Consider the following 22,832-nt stretch of genomic DNA (forward strand, 5'->3'; position numbering starts at 1 on the left):
AGTTTTAACTTCTAAATGAGAAAGGTGACTTGTGCCTCCTTTGGACGAAGCCCTGAACTATGGGTTTAAGCCTGGGATGGATCCAGACCTGCTGGGTCACAGCACATTCTCAGAGCAGACTCCAGAGCACCCTGTGTCCGAGTCCTGTTGGTGCCAGGGCACGTGGGAGAGAGGGGGTCTGACTGCTAATCTCATTTTGCCTTCCTTCCCATCTCTAACAAGAGTTCCTCCAATTACTCTGAGTTCAAGTAGTTTTCAGCCCCTCATGGGGGTTACCATGAGGTAGGTTCAGGATTGAGGTGACTGAAGCAGTAGTACAAATGCTAAATTCTGAGGGTAAGCATATCTGCTTGTGTGTGTGTGTGTGTGTGTGTGTGTGTGTGTGTATTTAACAGCACCAGAGGGAGGGAAAATCTGTATAGGAGTAGAAATGGTAGAGACAATATTACTTTATTCTAAAAATAAGTGTCGGCCATTTTTTTCTTGATTCCCCAGTAGGTGGTCCTTGTAAAGGGAAGCAAACAGGTAGGAGGGAGCCCCAGCTACTAGAGCTACATAAGCCAGAAGAGTTAGAAAAACAGTCCAGGAGTTTTCTCAAGAACAAAAAGTCCTAAGAATTGATGTTCCAAACTGAGATACTTTTGTTGGGTTCTCTTATCCTATCAGACATAATTTGCTGACTTGTAGGGCATAAGACAAAGTCTGGATTTAACACTGCCCACCAAGAAATGACCAGTTTCAGATGTGATGTGACCACCTGAAGCCCAGGGTGGGGTCAATAGCTCGTTCTCTCTCCTCAGTCCCAAAGAGAAGCTGTAAAGTTTGCTTTATTACAGATGTGACCCTGAACTACAGTCTTATTTCCTATAGATGTTCAAGACATGGCAACTTCTTTTTGGGGTGCTGTGTAGTGGTTTGATACGATTTCAAATCCACTTGTTTATGACAAAAATGAAGTTGTAAGAGTGAAACTGTTTTCAAGAATGAAGTTATCGTTTTGATATGAAAATGTAATTGCATGTCAGGATGTCATCACCCACAACAGTGGTTGCGGATAAGCACTCAGCAGCTGAGGGCCCCCAGGGGACTTACCAATAAGAGCATATGAAGAAGCAGCTACGCCCAGGGGACATTTGGCTATAAATGCCCAGAGTTTGTGAGAACTATTCCAGAGTGTTCATTCTGGGCAAGGTTACCCTTTGCTGATCTAAATAGCTCTCTGAAGACCTTGGGGCACAGCTCCTGCTGTGGCAAAGGCGACTCTTACTTGCAGTGGCCCAGGGAAGATGATCTTGGCTGCCAACACTGGTCTGTCATTCCCTAGCAACGGGCTCTAGCAACAGGGGACTTCTGTTTTCACTGGCAGCCAGACATCAGCTTGTGGTTGGTTAAGCCACCTCCCCTGAGAACCAACTCATATAAAGGTATACATCACCTAAATTTGGACTTTATTCCTTTCATCTCTCCTTGCCTGAAACAATAGTGTAATTAATCTATCATTGATTTTGAGTATGTTATTTCTTTATTGGCTTATCAAGAGACATTATCCTGTATGCTATTGGTTTATGAAACCATTACAATACCCGCAGTGAACATGTGTTAAATAAACTGTTGGCAAAGACAATCTCACTCTCTGAGCATAATTTGCCCCAAAACAAAACATGCGGTCATTAGCATAAGTCAGGAAAACTGTCAGTTCTACAAGCAAAGAAAGGCCCAAACTTAATTTTGGTGCATCAAACTATCCTTATACTTAAACAATAACAAACACACTTTTCCATATGTAACCTTGAAGGATTAAGACAGAGATTATGTTTTCTTGAAATACAGAAGTAAAGATTAAAGAAAGATACATAAGTAAAGAAATAAAATGATCAGAGTATCTTCTCTGCTCTAATTTTTGGGACATGTTATCTGTTCACATATCCAATTCCAAGGTGCTAGGTTATTTAAGAAAAAAAGGTCATTTTTGGGGGGTTTTTGGGGTTTTTTTTTTTGCTTTCTGTTTTTCTGTTTTTGTTCTTGGTATGGAGGTGGTCAGGGCTAATTGTATCTTTGGTCAAACCATAAGAGTAAGCCAAGTACCTAGTGAAAATGAGGTTATTTCACGGCAATCTTGACACCTTGAGCTAGTTCACTATTATCTCAGGTATGGGAAGGCGAACCAGAGCAGAATATTTGAGACATATGTGTCTAATTACAAATCTGTTGAAAACCAGCAAAACATTTCTGCTGAATACCAGGCCATATTTTAAGTCCAAGTCCTAATTTGCATCTTATTTAGTATGATCAATTAAATTCTAAAGGTCGAAATTCCACAAAAAAAATTGATGGGGGTTAGTCTACTAGAGCTGAATTAAGGAATACTTACAGCATCAGATAAGGATTACAGTAAAGGTTGTTGAGCTGTTTCATTGTCTAAGTCAAGAAAAACCCCAAACAGAATAGGCATGGATAGAATCTTCATGGGCAAACCACCACTCCTTCATCAAAAGACCCAGCTCTCCTTGCTGATTCTGGTTCTTCTATTCACACTTCAGGACTGACAAGAGATTCTTGATTAAGTGTTAGTCTAGCAACTGATATCTTCCCCTTATAGGCCACTTTAAGGTATGCATTTACTTTATGACAATTGATTCCTGAACTGGCTCAAAGATAAAATGAATGAATAGGACACTGGGGTCCCTTTTCTTTCTTTCTTTCTTAATTTTTAAATTTTATTTCATTTATTTATTTTTTATACAGCAGGTTCTTATTAGTTATCTATTTTATACATATTAGTGTATACATGTCAATCCCAATCTCCCAATTCATCCCACCACGACCACCCATCGCCGTTTTCCCCCCTTGGTGTCCATATGTTTGTTCTCTGCATCTGTGTCTCTATTTCTGCCTTGCAAACCGGTTCATCTGTACCATTTTTCTAGGTTCCACATATATGCATTAATATACGATATTTGTTTTTCTCTTTCTGACTTACTTCCCTCTGTATGACAGTCTCTAGGTCCATCCATGTCTCTACATAGGACCCAATTTCGTTCCTTTTTATGGCTTAGTAATATTCCATTGTATATATGTACCACATCTTCTTTATCCATTCATCTGTCGATGGGCATTTAGGTTGCCTCCATGACCTGGCTATTGTAAATAGTGCTGCAATGAACATTAGGGTGCATGTGTCTTTTTGAATTATGCTTTTCTCTGGGTATATGCCCAGTAATGGGATTCCTGGGTCATATGGTATTACGATTTTTAGTTTTTTTAAGGAACCTCCACACCATTCTCCATAGTGGCTGTATCAATTTACATTCCCACCAACAGTGCAAGAGGGTTCCCTTTTCTCCACACCCTCTCCAGAATTTATTGTTTGTACATTTTTTGATGATGGCCATTCTGACTGGTGTGAGGTGATACCTCATTGTAGTTTGATTTGCATTTCTCTAATAATTAGTGATGTTGAGCAGTTTTCATGGGCTTCTTGGCCATCTATAAGTCATCTTTGGAGAAATGTCTATTTAGGTCTTCTGCCCATTTTTGGATTGGGTTTTTTGTTTTTTCAATATTGAGCTACATGAGCTGTTTATATATTTTGGAGATTAATCCTTTGTCCGTTGCTTCGTTTGCAAATATTTTCTCCCATTCTGAGGGGTGTCTTTTCGTCTTGTCTGTAGTATCCTTTGCTGTGCAAAAGGTCTTAAGTTTCATTAGGTCCCATTTGTTTATTTTTGTTTTTACTTCTATTACTCTAGGAGGTGGGTCAAAAAAGATCTTGCTGTGATTTATGTCAAAGAGTGCTCTTCCTATGTTTTCCTCTAAGAGTTTTAGCGTGTCCAGTCTTATATTTAGGTCTTTAATCCATTTTGAGTTTATTTTTTGTGTATGGTGTTAGGGAGTGTTCTAATTACATTCTTTTACATGTAGCTGTCCAGTTTTCCCAGCACCACTTATTGAAGAGACTGTCTTTTCTCCATTGTATATCCTTGCCTCCTTTGTCATAGATTAGTTGACCATAGGTGGGTGGGTTTATCTCTGGGCTTTCTATCCTGTTCCATTGATCTATATTTCTGTTTTTGTGCCAGTACCATATTGTCTTGATGACCGTGGCTCTGCAGTGTAGTCTGAAGTCAGGGAGGCTGATTCCTCCAGCTCCGTTTTTTTCCCTCAATACTGCTTTGGTTATTCAGGGTCTTTTGTGTCTCCATACAAAATTTAAGACTTTTTGTTCTAGTTCTGTAAAAATGCCATTGGTAATTTGATAGGGATTGCATTGAATTCGTAGATTGCTTTGGGTAGCATAGTCATTTTCACAATATTGATTCTTCCAATCCAAGAACATGGTATATCTCTCCATCTGTTTGTGTCATCTTTGATTTCTTTCATCAGTGTCTTATAGTTTTCTGAGTACAGGTCTTTTACCTCCTTAGATAGGTTTATTCCTAGGTATTTTATTATTTTTGTTGCAATAGTGAATGGGATTGTTTCCTTAACTTCTCTTTCTGATCTTCCATTGTTAGTGTAGAGGAATGCAAGAGATTTCTGGGCATTAATTTTGTACCCTGCAACTTTACCAGATTCATTGATTAGCTCTAGTAGTTTTCTGGTGGCATCTTTAGGATTCTCTATGTGTAGTATCATGTCACCTGCAAACAGTGACAGTTTTACTTCTTCTTTTCCAACTTGTATTGCTTTTATTTCTTTTTCTTCTCTGATTGCCATGGCTAGGACTTCCAAAATTATGTTGAATAATAGTGGTGAGAGTGGACATCCTTGTCTTGTTCCTGATCTTAGAGGAAATGCTTTCCGTTTTTCACCATTGAGAATGATGCTTGCTGTGGGTTTGTTGTATATGACCTTTATTATGTTGAGGTAGGTTCCCTCTTTGCCCACTTTCTGTAAAGTTTTTATCATAAATGGGTGTTGAATTTTGTCATAAGCATTTCTGTATCTATTGAGATGATCATATGGTTTTTATTCTTCAATTTGTTAATATGGTGTATCACACTGATTGATTTGTGTATACTGAAGAAGACTGCATCTCTGGGATAAATCTCACTTGATCATGGTGTATGATCCTTTTAATGTGTTGTTGGATTCTGTTTGCTAGTATTTTGTTGAGGATTTTTGCATCTATCTTCATCAGTGATACTGGTCTGTAATTTTTTTTTTTTGTAGTATCTTTGTGTGGTTTTGGTATCAGGGTGATGGTGGCCTCACAGAATGAGCTTGGGAGTGTTCCTTCCTCTGCAATTGTTTGGAAGAGTTTGAGAAGGATGGGTGTTAGCTCTTCTGTAAATGTTTGATAGAATTCACCTGTGGAGCCATCTGGTCCTGGACTTTTGTTTGTTGGAAGATTTTTAATCACAGTTTCAATTTCATTACTTGTGATTGGTCTGTTCATATTTTCTATTTCTTCCTGGTTCAGTTTTGGAAGGTTATATCTTTCTAAGAATTTGTCCATTTCTTCCAGGTTGTCCATTTTATTGGCACAGAGTTGCTTGTAGTAGTCTCTTAGGATGCTTTGTATTTCTGCAGTGTCCACTGTAACTTCTTTTTCATTTCTAATTTTATTGATTTGAGTCCTCTCCCTTTTTCTTGATGAGTCTGTCTAAAGGTTTATTAATTTTGTTTATCCTCTCAAAGAACCAGCTTTTAGTTTTAGTGATCTTTGCTATTGTTTTCTTGGTTTCTATTCATTTATTTCTGATCTGATCTTTATGATTTATTTCCTTCTATTAACTTCGGGTTTTGCTTGTTCTTCTTTCTCTAGCTCCTTTAGGTGTAAGGTTAGATTGTTTGAGATTTTTCTTGTTTCTTGAGGTAGGCTTGTATAGCTATAAACTTCCCTCTTAGAACTGCTTTTGCTGCATCCCATAGGTTTTGGATCATCGTGTTTTCATTGTCATTTGTCTCTAGGTATTTTTTGATTTCCTCTTTGATTTCTTCAGTGATCTCTTGGTTATTTAGTAACGTATTGTTTAGCCTCCATGTGTTTGTGTTTCTTCTGTTTTTTCCCTGTAATTGATTTCCAATCTCATAGCATTGTGGTGAGAAAAGATGCTTGATATGATTTCAATTTTCTTAAATTTACCAAGGCTTGATTTGTGACCCAAGATGTGATCTATCCTGGAGAATGTTTGGTGTGCACTTGAGAAGAAAGTGTAATCTGCTGTTTTCGATGGACTGTCCTAAAAATATCATAAATCTATCTGGTCTGTTGTGTCATTTAAACCTTGTGTTTCCATATTAATTTTTGGTCTTGATGTTCTCTCCTTTGGTGTAAGTGGGGTGTTAAAGTTCCCCACTATTATTGTGCTACTGTTGATTTCCTCTTCTATAGCTGTTAACGTTTGCCTTATTATGTATTGAGGTGCTCCTATGCTGGGTGCATAAATGTTTATAACTGTTATATCTTCTTCTTGGATTGATCCCTTGATCATTATGTAGTGTCCTTCCTTGTCTCTTGTAACATTCTTTAAAGTCTATTTTATCTGATAGAGTATTGCTACTCCAGCTTCCTTTTGATTTCCATTTGCATGGAATATCTTTTTCCATCCTCTCACTTTCAGTCTGTATGTGTCCCTAGGTCTGAAGTGGGTCTCTTGTAGACAGCATATAGATGGGTCTTGTTTTTGTATCCATTCAGCGAGCCTGTGTCTTTTGGTTGGAGCATTTAATCCATTCACGTTTAAGGTAATTATTGATATGTATGTTCCTATTACCATTTTCTTAATTGTTTTGGGTTTGTTTTTGTAGGTCCTTTTCTTCTCTTGTGTGTCCCACTTAGAGAAGTTCCTTTAGCATTTGTTGTAAAGCTGGTTTGGTGATGCTGACTTCTCTTATTTTTTGCTTGTCTCTAAAGCTTTTGATTTCTCCGTGGAATCTGAGTGAGATCCTTGCTGGGTAGAGTAATCTTGGTTGTAGGTTCTTCCCTTTCATCACTTTAAATATATCGTGCCACCCCCTTCTGGCTTGTAGAGTTCCTGCTGAGAAATTAGCTGTTAACCTTATGGGAGTTCCCTTGTATGTTATTTGTCTTTTTTCCCTTGTTGCTTTCAATAATTTTTCTTTGTCTTTAATTTTTGTCAATTTGATTACTAAGTGTCTCAGTGTGTTTCTCCTTGGGTTTATCCTACTTGGGACTCTCTGAGCTTCCTGGACTTGGGTGGCTATTTTCTTTCCCATCTTAGGGAAGTTTTTGACTATAATCTCTTCAAATCTTTTCTTGGGTCCTTTCTCTCTCTCTTCTCCTTCTGGGACCCTTATAATGTGAATGTTGGTGCGTTTAATGTTGTCCCAGAGGTCTCTTAGGCTGTCTACATTTCTTTTCATTCTTTTTTCTTTATTCTGTTCTGTGGCAGTGAATTCCATCATTCTGTCTTCCAGGCCACTTATCCATTCTTCTGCCTGAGTTATTCTGCTATTGATTCCTTCTAGTGTATTTTTTATTTCAGTTATTGTATTGTTCATCTCTGTTTGTTTGTTCTTTAATTCTTCTAGGTGTTTGTTAAACATTTCTTGCATCTTCTCGATCTTTGTCTCCATTCTTTTGCCAAGGTCCTGGATCATCTTCACTATCATTATTCTGAATTCTTTTTCTGGAAGGTTGCCTATCTCCAGTTCATTTAGTTGTTTTTCTGGGGTTTTATCTTGTTCCTTCATCTGGTACATAGCTCTCTGCCTTTTCATCTTGTGTATCTTTCTGTGAATGTGTTTTTCGTTCCACAGGCTGCAGGACTGTAGTTCTTCTTGCTTCTGCTCTCTGCCCTCTGGTGGATGAGGCTATCTAAGAGGCTTGTGCAAGCTTCCTGATGGGAGGGACTGGTGGTGGGTAGAGCTGGGTGTTGCTCTGGTGGGCAGAGCTCAGTAAAACTTTAATCTGCTTGTCTGCTGATGAGTGGGGCTGGGTTCACTCCCTGTTGGTTGTTTGGCCTGAGGGGACCCAGCACTGGAACTTACAAGCTCTTTGGTGGGGCTAATGGTGGACTCTGGGAGGGCTCATGCCAAGGAGTACTTCCCAGAACTTCTGCTGCCAGTGTCCTTGTCCCCGCAGTGAGTCACTAGCCTTCAAAGTCTGATTCTCTAGGAATTCCTCCTCCCGTTGCCAGACCCCCAGGTTGGGAGCCTGACTTGGGGCTCAGAACCTTTACTCCAGTGGGTGGACTTCTGTGGTATAAGCGTTCTCTAGTTTGTGAGTCACCCACCCAGCAGTTATGGGATTTGATTTTATTGTGATTGCGCCCCTCCTACAGTCTCATTGCAGCTTCTCCTTTGTCTTTGGATGTGGGGTATCTTTTTTGGTGAGTTCCAGTGTCTTCCTGTTGATGACTGTTCAGCAGTCAGTTGTGATTCTGGTGATCTCACAAGAGGGAGTGAGTGCACGTCCTTCTATGCTGCCATCGTGAACCAATGTCCCTTTTCTTTTTAATTTGGGACTTTAAATCTAGTTCCATGGAGCTGTTTACCATGCCAATAGGTGTATACAAATTAAAATGTACCGTTTTATATATGTATACCTGGTGAGTTTTGAATTAGGATTTATTTTAATGACACTAATGCAATCTTACATAATGTTTGCAATAGTTTAGTACAGGTTTTGTTTTATTTTGTTTTTTAATCCAGATGACTGTAAAGATTGCTGCTCTGGAACTACCAGCAAACTTCAAGAAGAGGCTACATTAAAAGTTTTCTTCAATAAAGTTCCTCAGTTTGCAAGGCCTGCATGTAGTTCAGACTGTGAAAAGAAGCTTTATGAAAAGCCAAGTAGGTATCATAAAATAGGTGAACTGGAACACAGTTTTAATTATATCAGAGTGAGGTAGTTTATAGCTCACAGCTTAGCAGCCTAACAATAGGTCTGAAGTACTGACTAATTGTAATTTTGTCAGTAATAACCTAGAGACACAGATAAACAAAAGTGTGGAACAGTCCGCTTGGATCTCCGAAGCGCCAGTGGGGTTAATCTAATTTAGATTAACCAATAAGTTCTATAAATTTAATACTTCACGTGCATCCTGATTTAGAAATGCCAGAGAAAATATAGAAACTTAGCAAAAAAGGTTGTTTTTTTTTTAAATCCTTAATTTGAAGATAATCATCGGATTCAAGGGATTTTCAAGGTACAAAGGAATAAAAGTTTTCATTTAGTTAAGATGAATAAATGTGCAAAAACCTTATTGAGGTTAAAAATAGTTGTGCATATAAATCAAGTGATAGTTCCTCTCTTGGACCTCTATAGCAATTATTGTCTCTGCAAGTTTTCTGCAATTTATCATGAAGTGCCTCGTGGCACTACCTCCATTGTTAGCCTGAAATGCTTATTTAAATCTTTTGTGGTTATTTAACCATTCATATTCATTTAACGAACACATATTTGAGCTTCTCAATGTGGCAGGCACTGCCTTTGTACAGGGTATAGATCTCTGCCTGAGTTTCCACCCACCGTTGGGGGTGAGGACAAAAATAATGCAAATTCACAGAGAAAAGAGCTGCTTGTGCAATGGATAATTTATCCTGCCTTTGTCCCAAGTTCCTGGTTAAGAGCTTCTAGACCCTTGGAATTTCCTGAATGATAGGAGTATCATTGTTATTCATGGTGGGCCCCTAGATACCTTTTATTATTTTTTTTTAATTTAATTTTATTTTTTTTAACATCTTTATTGGAGTATAATTGCTTACAATGGTGTGTTAGTTTCTGCTTTATAACAAAGTGAATCAGTTATACATATACATATGTTCCCATATCTCTTCCCTCTTGTGTCTCCCTCCCTCCCACCCTCCCTATCCCACCCCTCTAGGTGGTCACAAACCACCGAGCTGATCTCCTTGTGCTATGTGGCTGCTTCCCACTAGCTATCTATTTTACGTTTGGTAGTGTATATATGTCCATGCCACTCTCTCACTTTGTCCCAGCTTACCCTTCCCCCTCCCCATATCCTCAAGTCCATTCTCTAGTAGGTCTGTGTCTTTATTCCCATCTTACCACTAGGTTCTTCATGACCTTTTTTTTTCTTTTCTTTTCTTAGATTCCATATATATGTGTTAGCATACGGTATTTGTTTTTCTCTTTCTGACTTACTTCACTCTGTATGACAGACTCTAGGTCCATCCACCTCACTACAAATAACTCCATTTCGTTTCTTTTTATGGCTGAGTAATATTCCCTTGTATATATGTGCCACATCTTCTTTATCCATTCATCTGTTGATGGACACTTAGGTTGCTTCCATGTCCTGGCTATTGTAAATAGAGCTGCAATGAACATTTTGGTACATGACTCTTTTTGAATTATGATTTTCTCAGCATATATGCCCAGTAGTGGGATTGCTGGGTCGAATGGTAGTTCTATTTTTAGTTTTTTAAGGAACCTCCATACTGTTCTCCATAGTGGCTGTATCAATTTACATTCCCACCAACAGTACTTTTTAAGATGGAGAATGGCCCTGCCCAAAAGACCAACCATGGGATTAGGGGGCTGGGGCTTTGAATCAGCCCTGTCTCCAGGGAGGAGAAGGAAGGGAAGCTGGAGATTGAATTCAATCATGTGGCCAATGACTTACTGAATCATGCCTACATAATGAAACTCCAGTAAAAAATCTAGACATCTGAAGTACACGTGAGTTTCCCTGGTTAGTGACACACACTGATAGGCTGAGCGGGTGATGTGTCCACATTCCATGAGGAGAAGACATAGGGACTCCGCATTTGAAACCCTCCCAGAACTCACCCTGTGCATCAGTTCATTCAGCCAGTCCTGATTTGTATCTTTGATAATAAAACTGTAATCTTAAGTATTGTGCTTTCCTGACTTCTCCGAGTCATTCTGGTAAATTTTTGGTCCTGAGGAGATATTGGGAACCCCCAAATTTGTAGTCAGTTGGTCAGAAGAGCAGGTGGCTTGGGAACCCCCTCTAAACTTGCAGCTGGGGTCTAAAGAAAAGGCCGTCTTCTTAGGGACTGAAATCTATGCTGACTCCGGGCAGTTCATGTTAGGGTCGTGTCGTAGCATTGCAGAGAGATTTCAGACTGTGGTCAGTTCTATGGGGAGTGGTGAGATGTGGGTGACTGTTAGCTGAGTGGGCAGGGAAGCTCTCTTGGAAGAGTTAATAGAAGCTGAGACCTGCAGCCCAGCTGAGCCTCGATGGGGAGAAAGTTCCAGGCAGAGGAAACCACCAGGAAAAGTTCTGGAGGTGGAAACAAGCAGAGCACGTTGGAGATATGAGACCAGTGGGGCTGGCATGGAAGAACTGGGGATGACCGGTGGGTGGGGCAGATCACACGAGGTAGCCTCATAGCATGTGGTAAAGGGCTGGCATTTAAAGAGTGACGGGAAGCTATCAGCTGGTTATAAGTCAAAAAGTGCTGTAATTTGATTCACCGCTTGGAAAAGTCACTCTGGATAATAGGTGGAGAAACGATTATGGTGGTGAATGTGAACTTCAGTCTGCAGTGTTTATGTCTTGATTGCCAATGTTTTTGTAGGCTCTTTGAGGGCAAGAAATGCAGTTTGTACTTCCTTATATTCACACAGTGCCTCAGATCAATGCTGAGTGTATATATAGAAGCTACTGTATAATCTAGGCTGAAATCTGAGTGTGCATGGAGAAAGACAAGAATGTAGCAGAAGGGGAGGCGAATCCTTGCTCAATATCATCAGTGGGTGAATTGGAAGGTTACTGTGACTGAGTTTGAAAACCAGCTAAAATCTGCATTAAAACAGCAAAATATTCTGCCATAATTCCATACATTTTTCAAGTCCTACACATTTTTCCAAAAAATTTTTAAACTCCAGGTCAGAGGTTCAGCAAACTATGGCCTTCAGGCCAAATCCAGTCTGTTTCCTGTTTCTCTAAGTAATATTTTGTTGTAACCATCCACGTCCATCTGTTTACATATTGTCTACGACAGCTTTCACACTACAGGGTTGAGTGGTTCTAACAGCCTGTATGGTCCCAAAGCCTAGAATACTTCCTGTCTGGTCTTTCAGAGAAAAGGTTAGCTGACTCCCTATTTGGATGAAAGGCTCCTTTTGTGGTTGTCATCGGGAACGGTGAGTGCTGTGTATGTTATTGGGCTCTTTGTGCATTTTGCTAGGGTCCTCCAGGTTCTCTAAGGGCAGTTTCCAAAGATGGTAGCAAGCAAAGGGGGTGGTTTGCATCTGCTTCCAGCAAAGGAGACCAGAGAGAAGGAAATGAGGGTTGTGTGCATGGACAGACATCACCCTGGGAGCCCGGCAAATGCAGCTGAGCTCTAAGCAGAGGTCGTGGCCACCACCTCCCAATCAGGAAGGAGGGTACCGGCTGGGTGCCAACGCTCAGCTATGAGACAAGGCGGGTCTTCTCCAAGAACAGGTGGTGTCGAGGGTAAAGACAGTGGGATATAGGACAGGGAGGTGGGCAGAGCTTTTCTGATATCAAGCCTGTCACTCTTGCCATAATGAACGAAGGTAGTAATAATGGTGGTGATAACAACCAGAGAGCACTGACTGTGCAAGGCTGCGGGGAATTGGAGTTTAAAAGAACCACTGCAGCGATGCAGTTATGATTATTCTCATCTGCAGCTGAGAGAAGGTTGTGAGCAGGAAGTGGAAGACCAGGGAGGTTAAGGAACTGGTTCAAAGGCACATGGCTGGCGAGGGAGGGAGTTGGGATTTGGAGCCAGATGTGTGTGATTCCAAAGTCTATGCTATTCAAAGTGCTGCTCTATAACGTTGCTACTCAGAGTGTGGTCCACTGGCCAGTGGCAGCAGCAGTAGCATCTCGAGTCCTGGCCCAGACTTCCTGAATCAGAATCTGCATTTTACCAAGATCCCCAGGTGATTTCTGAGCACATTAAAGTTTATAAAGCACTGCTCCTCAAGACCTCCATACTTTTTTCAAACTCCCACTAAGAATCCAAGCTTCCATCCAAATTTCCACTTTGTCATAATTTTCACCCTTGATATAATATAAACTGAGCCAGGATTGGAGCCATGCCCCATTTTTCTCAGTAAAGGCTCTTAAGTTGAATTAGATCCTAGAAGCAAATCCTGGAAAGGTAAGAAACTGTTTCACCTAGCATTTTTCTTGATTCCAAACATGTTCCACACCAGAAATTCTTAGAACCAAAGGAGCAAGCCTAACTCTCTTCTGCAAAAGTTTGGAGAGATCACTTGGAAAGTTCAGCAGAGGAACCCTATGGTGGGGATTCAATTTACAGAACAAAGTCCCTCCTGTACCTGGGATCCTGTGACAAGTTCAGGGAAAGGATGGGCACCCAGGGAGAGGACACCAAGGAAGCAAGACTCACTCAGCCAGGCAGATCTCCTCTGTGGGATGTGATGATTCCTCTAAATACAAGCAGTATTTGAAAGGATAGGTGGGAAAGTCAGCCACATGCATACAAATACCACATCTGTTGTAAAATAGAAATACTACCCCCCAACTGTAACTAATTTGACTTCCCACTTCTACAGTGAGTTTGCAGCTAACGTTGAGTAGCCAAATAATATTAAAGAGCTGATTCTTCTCAGGGGCGCTGTCCACTTCTAACCATTTAAAGTCACTCTGGAGTCTGGAAGACCAAAGGGAAGGCTTCCTTCTTTCTGCCTCTGCTGCCTGTGTCACTGGAGCTGCCCTTAGATGTGCCCAGAGGGCTCAATCCTTTAATGGGAATCAGCCTAGGTTTTGATCCTGAAAATTTCACTATTTCTGCTTGTTCTTAAGAGACACTCTGGCTTCTCAGTCGGTAGTAGCCTATGGCAATAGCAACAGAGGCTGGAGCATTAAGAAAAAAATAGAAGTTAATGGTTTCTACACATAACTGTGGGTGGTTTTTATTTGTTTTTTCCCTGTTGGCTACTATCAGCCAAAAAAAATGCCTAGAACTAGAAGTAAAAACAAAACACACAAAATAAAGAAGTCACTAACTTTCTGTCATTGACCCCTCATCCCTATGGTTGTGAGTTTTCTATCAGGGTTTCCAGACAGTTGATCCCATAGCGGGGCAAGATTAAGAGCTCAGCACCACTTTATTGCTCTGCTTGGCTGTTGATGGGCAGGGACCCAGGGTCGGAGTTCCAGGTCAAAGCTCCCTCTTCGGATCTCAACATTCATCTTGGCCACAGGGAATTACTAAAGATGAAGGCTCGTGTCAAACTCTCTCTCCCTGTGCTCTGCCATAAACCAGCTGGGAGCCCCTGGGTCGGTCACTTAACCTCCCCATACCCAAGTTCCCTCGTCTGTAAAATGAGAGGTTTGTACTGTCTGATCTCTAAGTCTTCCACCGCTAGAATGTTGTGATTCTTTGTTCTTGCTTTTAGCTGTACCTGACGCAAGTACATACATCTACATTTCATGGGAAGAAATGGGGAAACGAAAAGAACATGGAGCATCTGCTCTGGAACCACACAGATCTTCTGGCCCCAGCTCTGAAACTCATTGGCAAACCATCTAATAAGTCTGATTCTGTTTTCTCATTGGTACAAAATACAAAGATATCACCGCATACAGGATGTTGGGAGAATCAAGAGAGAAGATGAATATAAAGTGCATGGCTTACAGCCTGCATGCTGGGCCCTTTCCCTTTCTCGTCTCTTCCAAGCCTGAAGCAGCACAGAAAATGGGGATAAGCAAACTGTCTACTCTTCTCTGGAGCCTGGGGAGCGGCTTCCTCTGCACAATCAAAACCGCTTCCTGAGCCCAGATGAGCAGCTGCCCCTCTCTCCTTGTCTAGTCCTCTTGGGCGGCACTGAGTGTGTCTCACACAGGGAGATGGTGTGGCCTGTGTGTGCCCCTGGGTCCATCCTATGGGGAATGATACTCATTTGAGCCCCCAATGAAATTGTCTTATCCTGGGAGAAACAACATGTAGATAAGTCATTGCCTTGCCTTCCTTGGTAAGGGAATGGCTGGTGATGGCCTTGGTTTGTAAAAGTCTTACAGTAAAGACAGGGTGGCCTTTATATATCTCGGGCACATATGATTGCATTCCCAAAGAACAAATGTCCACTGTCATTTGGATAAAACTCCATCATCATCTTTATTTCTTTCACTCTCAGCTTTGTCTCTGTCCTCTGAGTGTTCCTGAATTGGATGTGGTCTGCCTTGCCTCTTCTTCTTGGCCTCTCAGAGTCACCTCCGTAGCTCTAAGAACCTGAATTTACATCTTAAATGCCCACCATGACTCCAGTGCTTGGCCTGCCAGTGCTGACAGCCAGGGCGGGTTTCAGGCACGGACTCAGCGGTCCTTGAGTAACACGTTTTCCTGATTGTTTCTACCCAACTGTATTAAAAACACTTGCCTTTGTAGCAAACTTGCTCCTAATTAATTGTTTAAAGTCTCTGTATCCCTAGAGGAGATCTGGGAAATCTTTACCTTATATGGTGGAGAATAAACCAATTATCTAGCAAATACTTTCTACAATTAATTATAGTCACTATGTATAGTACAAAAAAGATTCCTACCTCCAAAACCCGAAATAGTTTGTTTTTGAACTAATTCCATAGAAGTTTAGCAACTCCGTCCAAGAACAATTATATTTTTGAATTTGAAAACAATTTCTACTCTGTCAGCCATTTCGGTCCTCTAAATAGCTCTCTTGTTTCTTCCTAGGCGAGTAGGCATGGTTTAAGGGGGTAATTTGTAATCTTACCTCACTTTTTATCTTAGCTAACCATCCATCCTCAGTCACATTTTCAGTTTCATTTAGATTTGAGGCTTCCATTTGAAAGTGTTTGAAAAAAAAACTCCAAAAGTATAAGGGCATAAGCATTTTACAGTGCTATATGGGAAATGCAGCAGGTCTGGAACTCACTGATTTTCTTAGCATTTTGATTATATGGGTCTATGAGTTCAGATGAATCAAAGTAAAAATGAAACTCAGCAGGCATGATGAAATCAACTGAAACTGCCGAAACCGTTGGTCAGAGCCCACAAAAATTGTTTCATTCTCTAAGACTGGGAGGTAGAAGCAGACCTAATTCAAGAGACAGCTTCCGGGAGCTGTCATCATTCAACTCCTCAAATAGAGAAAGACATTTCTCGACAGTGGATTTGGTTTTTTTAAACTGTACCTTTGCACAGACTTCAGTAAATGACACAAAGTTAATCTCTGAAAACAACAGGATAGATGCATGATACCACTTTATAACTTATACAAATTGGAATCTAATCCCCCCAACATTCATGCTGTGTTGGTAACTGGACGTGGGTGGGGAGAGACCCAGATCAAACACTGTTAAAACAATTTAAGTTCTGCCGTTGACTCAGGGATGAGAATGGAGTCTGGGAAACAAGCCTGACCTTGTGCAGAGAAAGCTGTTTATGTTCTCTGCTCTGTCTTTCCTCTGGGAGCCTCCCAGAAGCAGCAAAAGGGGGCGCAGAAATTTGTTGCGTAGATGACATTTTAAAAGAAATATTTTGTTCATTTGTAAAACAGAAAGGCTAATATTTACCTTACCTACCTCGCAGGGGGCTGTATCCAAGGACACCATACATGTGTAAAATCTGGAAAATGCTATGAGGTAGACACTTTATCATTACTGTGTCTACGTTAGAACATTCTTAAAAGGAAGGTGAGCATCAAAACCGCTAACTGCTACCTGGCAATTCAGGTATGAGGTATATAATATTGCCGGTTGCCTACAAAAAACAAAGATCTCTCTCTCTCTCGGACACAAAAGTATTCCACATAATTGCAATTAAAAATTGACTGTGCTTTTATTTTCATGAAGTATCAGGTAAAATACAGATTAAGTCTTGATGAAGCTGCAGTACTACAAGAATCCTGAGGCCATGCAGTGTCAATGAACAGGATAGCTCTTTGTCTATCAGTTGGTCCTAAGAATGTCTCTAAGAGCAACAGCCTTGGGAAAGAAATGCAAATGAACACTGACCACCATACTTCTCCTATTTTCTCTATTTAAATATAAAGTCTGCCTAAAATATACTATCTATCACTCCTTTCTTGAGCACCAGTTGCAATAATTTTAGACCACAAGTCTATTAAATTATAAAACATTTTATGTTTTCCAATACTTTTTAATGTGCATTTCTCAAAACATGGTTTGAAATTCTTTTTTTAACTCACCAGAGTACCTAGTAAAATGCTAGACAAATAGCAGACACATAAGTTCTTCCTGAGGACTGATTTATTAAGAGAAAACATGCTAATATTAGCTATAAACTGTTAATACACTCCCACATATACTATTTAAAGTAACTGGACTTTTTAAGAGTGGTAAAAAAAATTTGCAGAAGTGGGATTGTATAACTATATTGACTTAATCCATTACTTAATGGGAACCCTTTCTCTAATTTAAGGCTAACTTTAGAATTAGAATTGATAAGTGAGAAATACTTTACCTTTATATATTAATGAGTAATTATGACATAATGAAACTGATTTTCATTTGATAACCCATGAGAACCTGCCTATTTTGAGAGTGACACTATAGTCCATCTCTCAAAATATGTGTTTAAAAAGGCATATATATTATTATTTTATGTCAGTATCTTTTCTTAAGCAGTCGAAACAAAATTTCCTATTGCACAGTTCTACTAAGCTAGACATACGAAGTATTATTGTTTAATAAATGCATGACAAAGTTCTTTTGACCAGTTTCATTTTAAGGATAGCATTTTCATTCTCTCTGTGTAAGAAGGGAAAAATCAGTACAAACTCCATCTCTCTTTTGTATCAGGAACACTGCGTGGTTTAATTGCTGACAGCCTCGATGTACTAAGTAGTAAACAGCTGAGCATGCATCATTACATTCCTTAGGACACCTCTTTGAATGGATGCAATAATTTATTACATTGAGTAGGTCTAATTCTCCCTTGATTTATGTAAGTGGTAATAATATTCCATCTGATAGAAGGCTTTGCTAGGAGGAATCCAGATCTAGGCACTAAAATCTTTATGGCCTCCCCAGGAGGAGTTGGGACGCAGGTGGTATTCTGAGCACCACAGCGGAGAAAAAGGAGGGGTTTGCCTGAGGTCTTCTGACAAGTCAGCTACTCAGGGAACAGAATCTAGTCTCCTGATGCCTAGCGCACAATCAGAAAAGCATACTCCTGGAAGAGCTGCCCAAATCATGTGTGCAGGCGCGAAGAGGGGAAATGACACCCAGGATGCTCACTGCAGAATCCCCATAGCAGCCTGTCACCGGTTCCCTCCGACTACGCATAAAGCACACTGAAGGGTATCAAACAACATAAAATCCTAATGGTACCCTTAATTAGGTGGGATCATCAGGCTAACTCCCTGACTGCCAACAGCCCCAAATTCCTCTCTGTGGTGCTGAATCTTGAAAGCAAGATGTAGTTACAGAAACACTCTTTGGCTTACAAGGGACCATCAAGCTCTGATGATGGTGAAACTTGATAGCACTAATGTCAAACTTTATATGACCATAATCCAAGTTTACAATGATACATTAAGCCCTAATGCTACTATTTATATCACCGTAAACTCAGTTTGGGGTGATATAAATAGTCATGCTAATGGCATTAACAGCAGCACTCTGGAAGCACAGCTGTTGAGTGCTGCTTTTATGCTGCTAGCTTTGCTACTTTATCACCATAAACTTAGGTAGTCACGTTTGCTACATACGAATATACGAGAAAGAGGGACAGCCACATTTTATGCCCGTATCTAGCCTCCCGTACTGAAGACTTACAGCTTGCTGCCCTCCTCTGTGTGTTAAGGTCTGCCTAGCCCTCCAGTTGGCTCTGTTTATACCGAACAGCAATCTGTTTTCTGCCAACCTCGCGTTTGCTGGGAAACACTATTTAAAATTGGTAAGGAGGTGCCAGCCCCAACTACGGGCACACTTACTGTCTCCTTGGCAGCGCAGGGGACCCACACTCAGTTTGGCTTCCGAGCCTTGCCGGTCAGTATCTCCAACCACCACCTGGCTTACTGGCAGGTGATCTTTGTAGGTTAAGAAGCCAGCGTCCTTCCTCCTGAATCACAGGGAAAGACAGAAAAGCATGAGGAGGCTAAGTTAGAAACATGTCTTTTTGATCATTGTTTAAGTTGTCTAACAATTGACCACATTCCAATAAATGCTCAGAGGTGCACTAAGTAGAACCACAGTTAGAGTTGTTCCCTCTCTTTCATTGGGTGGTTTCACAGCTCATGGCTCAGAAGCAACTGTGACCGCTTTGCCTTCTGGAAAACAAAACGGACACCCTGATTTCCAGAGAGTCACAACCAATACACAGAATGCTATTTCAGGTTGAGTGTAGACTACCATGTTGCTTTAAGTACACACATCAAATGCTGAGCCTGCATGCAGAGTTTGCTGTTGTCACGGAATCAAAAGTTCAACAAAGCCAACCTGATCTCTTGCATAAAATTAGAAACAAAACCCTATTAAAAAACCCCCTTGTCTCCTTAATTGCTTTGAAGCAGTTGCTTCAGAGGCTTTCTTCCCTGCTGTGCATCAGCTAAATAAGAGATACTTGTAGGTCCTTCATCTCTTCTTGTTTATTTTAACAACTGAAAGAGTTTATGCAAAGTTTCCAACACAGGGCAGGTGCTCACTAAGTGTCTGTTTCCATCGATAATGAGGAGTGGAGTTGAGATGCCAGCCCAATTTGGCTTTTCTCTTAGATTTGTTCTCTTGTTTATTCTATATCTATCTTGTTTCAGGTCTCCTAACTCAACCCCATACCCACCCTAAATAGAGGAAGAGGGCAAGGCTAGTTGTAAAGTATTGATTCTAGGATGAAGCATAGAAATACAGGAGATGTTCTTAGGGATGGAACCAAGGTGAGCTACCATGCAGCACAGATTTCACCTTAATAGGAAATTCCTATCCCCTCATCCTCCTTTTGTGCTGCTGTGCCCGAGAGATTCCCTCATTTGGGGCTAGATGACTGGGAGGCACAAATCAGTGTAAGGTCATTCCACAAATTTATCTTTTTGCATGATTTTCTGCACTGTTCAGCCTCAATGTAAATGAGAATTTTGAAATTGTATGTACAACTGATCACAGGAAAGAAAACTGATTTTGGATGATAGAAGAATGAGAGAAAAGTTGGGGGGGGGCGCTGGGAGGAATTGGGAGATTGGGATTGACGCATATACACTTTGGATACTATGTATAAAATGGATAACTAATGAGAACATACTGTATAGCACAGGGAACTTTGCTTAATGCACTGTGGTGACCTGAATGGGAAGGAAGTCCAAAAGGGAGGGGATATTTGTATATGTATGGCTGACTCATTTTGCTGTACAGTAGAAACTAACACAATATTGTAAAGCAGATATACTCCAATAAAAATTAATTAAAAAAAAAACAAGAAGAATGAGGGAGAGAGTTCAATAATCAGGTTAAAGATCTGTCATTTGCATCTCTTGCAGGGAATTGAGGATAACAACTTGGAAGCCTGTCTCTAAAATGCTATGCTGTTAGGAGCAGTTACTTGCTCCTCTGACCTTCTAGAAAGTCACTGAACATATGCTCCTTCATGTGTCAGGACCCACAGAAACCCAGGAAGGAGTCACAGAATTTAGCCAGTGGACCGCAAACAAGTGTATTTTCCACTGCCTTAGTTATTTCAATGAGTTTCCAAGATAAAGTTTAAAAAGAAATTTTTTTTTTTGGGCTGCTGCCACATGGCATGTGGGATCCTTAGTTCCCCGACCAGGGATCGAACCCTCACCCGCTGCAGTGGAAGTGCGGAGTCTTAACAACTGGACCGCCAGGGAAGTCCAAAAAAAATTTTTTTTTAATCAAATGAGAAGTAAGATCATGCAGAAAAGTACTGTGATTCTTACTGACATTGCAGCTACTGGTGATCCAGCTTCAAATCATTTATAAACCCAACTCCTTATATTAGAACTTCTATCAGTTAAAATCATGTTAGAGAGGGAAGAAAGTCTTTGCTATTAAATTTGATATTTAATGTTTCTTAAAGGGAAATAAATGAAAGCACCCTTAATAATATACTGTGATTTGACAACTTAGTAGAATAATGTGCATTCCTGTGGAACTTCAGGCTGAGATTCTCTACAAGTTCATTATCGCTTAGAATTAACTGACTCTAGATCAGGGATTTGTGAGCTAAGTCCTGAGAACCATTCATCTTGTCGCTTTTTCTGTGATGGCCCATAAGCTTTTCTTTTTTTTTTTTTTTTAATATTTATTTATTTGGCTGTGCCAGGTCCTAGTTGCAGCATGCGGTATCTGTAGTTGCGGCATGCGTACTCTTAGTTGCGGCATGTGGGATCTAGTTCCCTGACCAGGGATGGAACCCGGGCCCCCTGCATTGGGAGCGTGGAGCCTTAGCCACTGGACCACCAGGGAAGTCCTATTTTTTTAAATTTTAAATGGTTGAAAAGAAATCAAAAGCAGAATAATATTCTGTGCCATGTGAAAATTACATAAAATTCAAAGTCAGTGTCCATAAATAAAGTTTTACTGAAATAAAGTCACTTTTTAATTTAACTTTTTTTTACAATATTGTCTATGGTGCTTCCAGGCTACACTGGCAGAGCTGAGTAGTTATAATAGAGACCATATGGCCCTCAAAGCCTAAACTATTTATTATCTGGCCCTTTATAGAAAATGCTTGCCAACTCTTGCTCCAAATCATCAGTGTCCATTTTTCCTTTGGGAATTTATTGAGCAAATATCCCACTGACAATCATGGTGGCCTAATGTGCAACTTATCCCCACAGTCGAGTGCAGGGTTAGGGAAGGGGCATGAGAATATCTCTGAGGTGGGGAAAAACGCATTTAAGCCAACATTTGTTCACTCTAGCAGCGAGAAGTAACTTAAACCTTATCAATAATTAACTTTCTGATGGGCGTTGCACCATGTGGCCTGCAGTCATGTGTCAGGATGCTCAACATCCTTACCTGATACTTGGTATTGTTGTTCATTTACAGTGAATGAGAAAGTGACTACTTTATAACAAATCTTGTGTTAATATAAGAGTATTTTGGAAACAAATGTTCGGAAATATTCCAATCACTATGTAATCTTATTGCCAAAATTTATATGTGCATAACCTCATAAGAATTTACACATCTACACACTTCCACAACTTGAAAACATAATTTTAAAATATTTGTAATAATCTTGTAAATGTAGAGTTCCAGTGGGTTTTGGACTTATTTTATAATACTGAAATGGGTCATTGTTCAGTTACTTTGCAAATAAAACTTATTCAGAGATGACAGAAATTTACTACATTTTATCAAAACCTTTGCATTACTGGTCAATGAAACTGAAAAATTAACATCAAGATTCAGTAGGTGCACTTAGCAATATACCTTTATCTAGTTTGTTATATGTACCTGTAGGTAATATTTTTCAACTATGATAGCCAATAAAGTCAAGTATCAAAATGAAAAACACAGAGAGGCAGTTCTTCAAATTGGTAATCCAAGATTATTTAAAATAATATGTATTTAATCACATCACAGTTACTAAAACAATTAAAGGAAAAATGATTAATTTCTATTAATATTTTAGATATTATTAATGACAACTTCATATCATTTTTTAAAACTTTATTTTTTTTATATTGAACATAAAATGTTAATTCACTAGAACCTGTATCTTACTTTTATACTTATTTGTAAATATGTGCTCAAAAAATTTTTAAATAGGGTATCAAAAAATGTGAAGAACACTGCTCTAATTCATAGAAAACAATAATAACAATACGGCATCTATCATTGAATACCTATGTATATTAGACTATTTCTTGTATACAACATCTAATCTGAAATCAATTCTTCCGTAGAGGCATCATTATCCCCATTTTACTGATGAGAATCAGAGAATTTATCTTGACCAAGGTCACCAGCTCATAACTACAGAGTCTGGATTCA

General features: G+C 39.9%; 1 protein-coding gene across 2 annotated transcripts in view; it reads right to left on the reverse strand.

Moving 5' to 3' along the window:
• The window catches only part of CNTNAP2 (contactin associated protein 2), a 2,064,798-nt gene that overhangs the window by 363,216 nt on the left and 1,678,750 nt on the right, over positions 1 to 22,832 (reverse strand). For both annotated transcript variants that reach the window (XM_036864011.1, XM_036864010.1), the window contains exon 16: positions 18,815 to 18,942. In XM_036864011.1, the coding sequence (XP_036719906.1) occupies positions 18,815 to 18,942 (128 nt within the window). The remainder of the gene's footprint in view (positions 1 to 18,814; positions 18,943 to 22,832) is intronic.

This window comes from Balaenoptera musculus, chromosome 9 (genome assembly GCF_009873245.2).
Source record: "Balaenoptera musculus isolate JJ_BM4_2016_0621 chromosome 9, mBalMus1.pri.v3, whole genome shotgun sequence".
Lineage (NCBI taxonomy): Eukaryota > Metazoa > Chordata > Mammalia > Artiodactyla > Balaenopteridae > Balaenoptera > Balaenoptera musculus.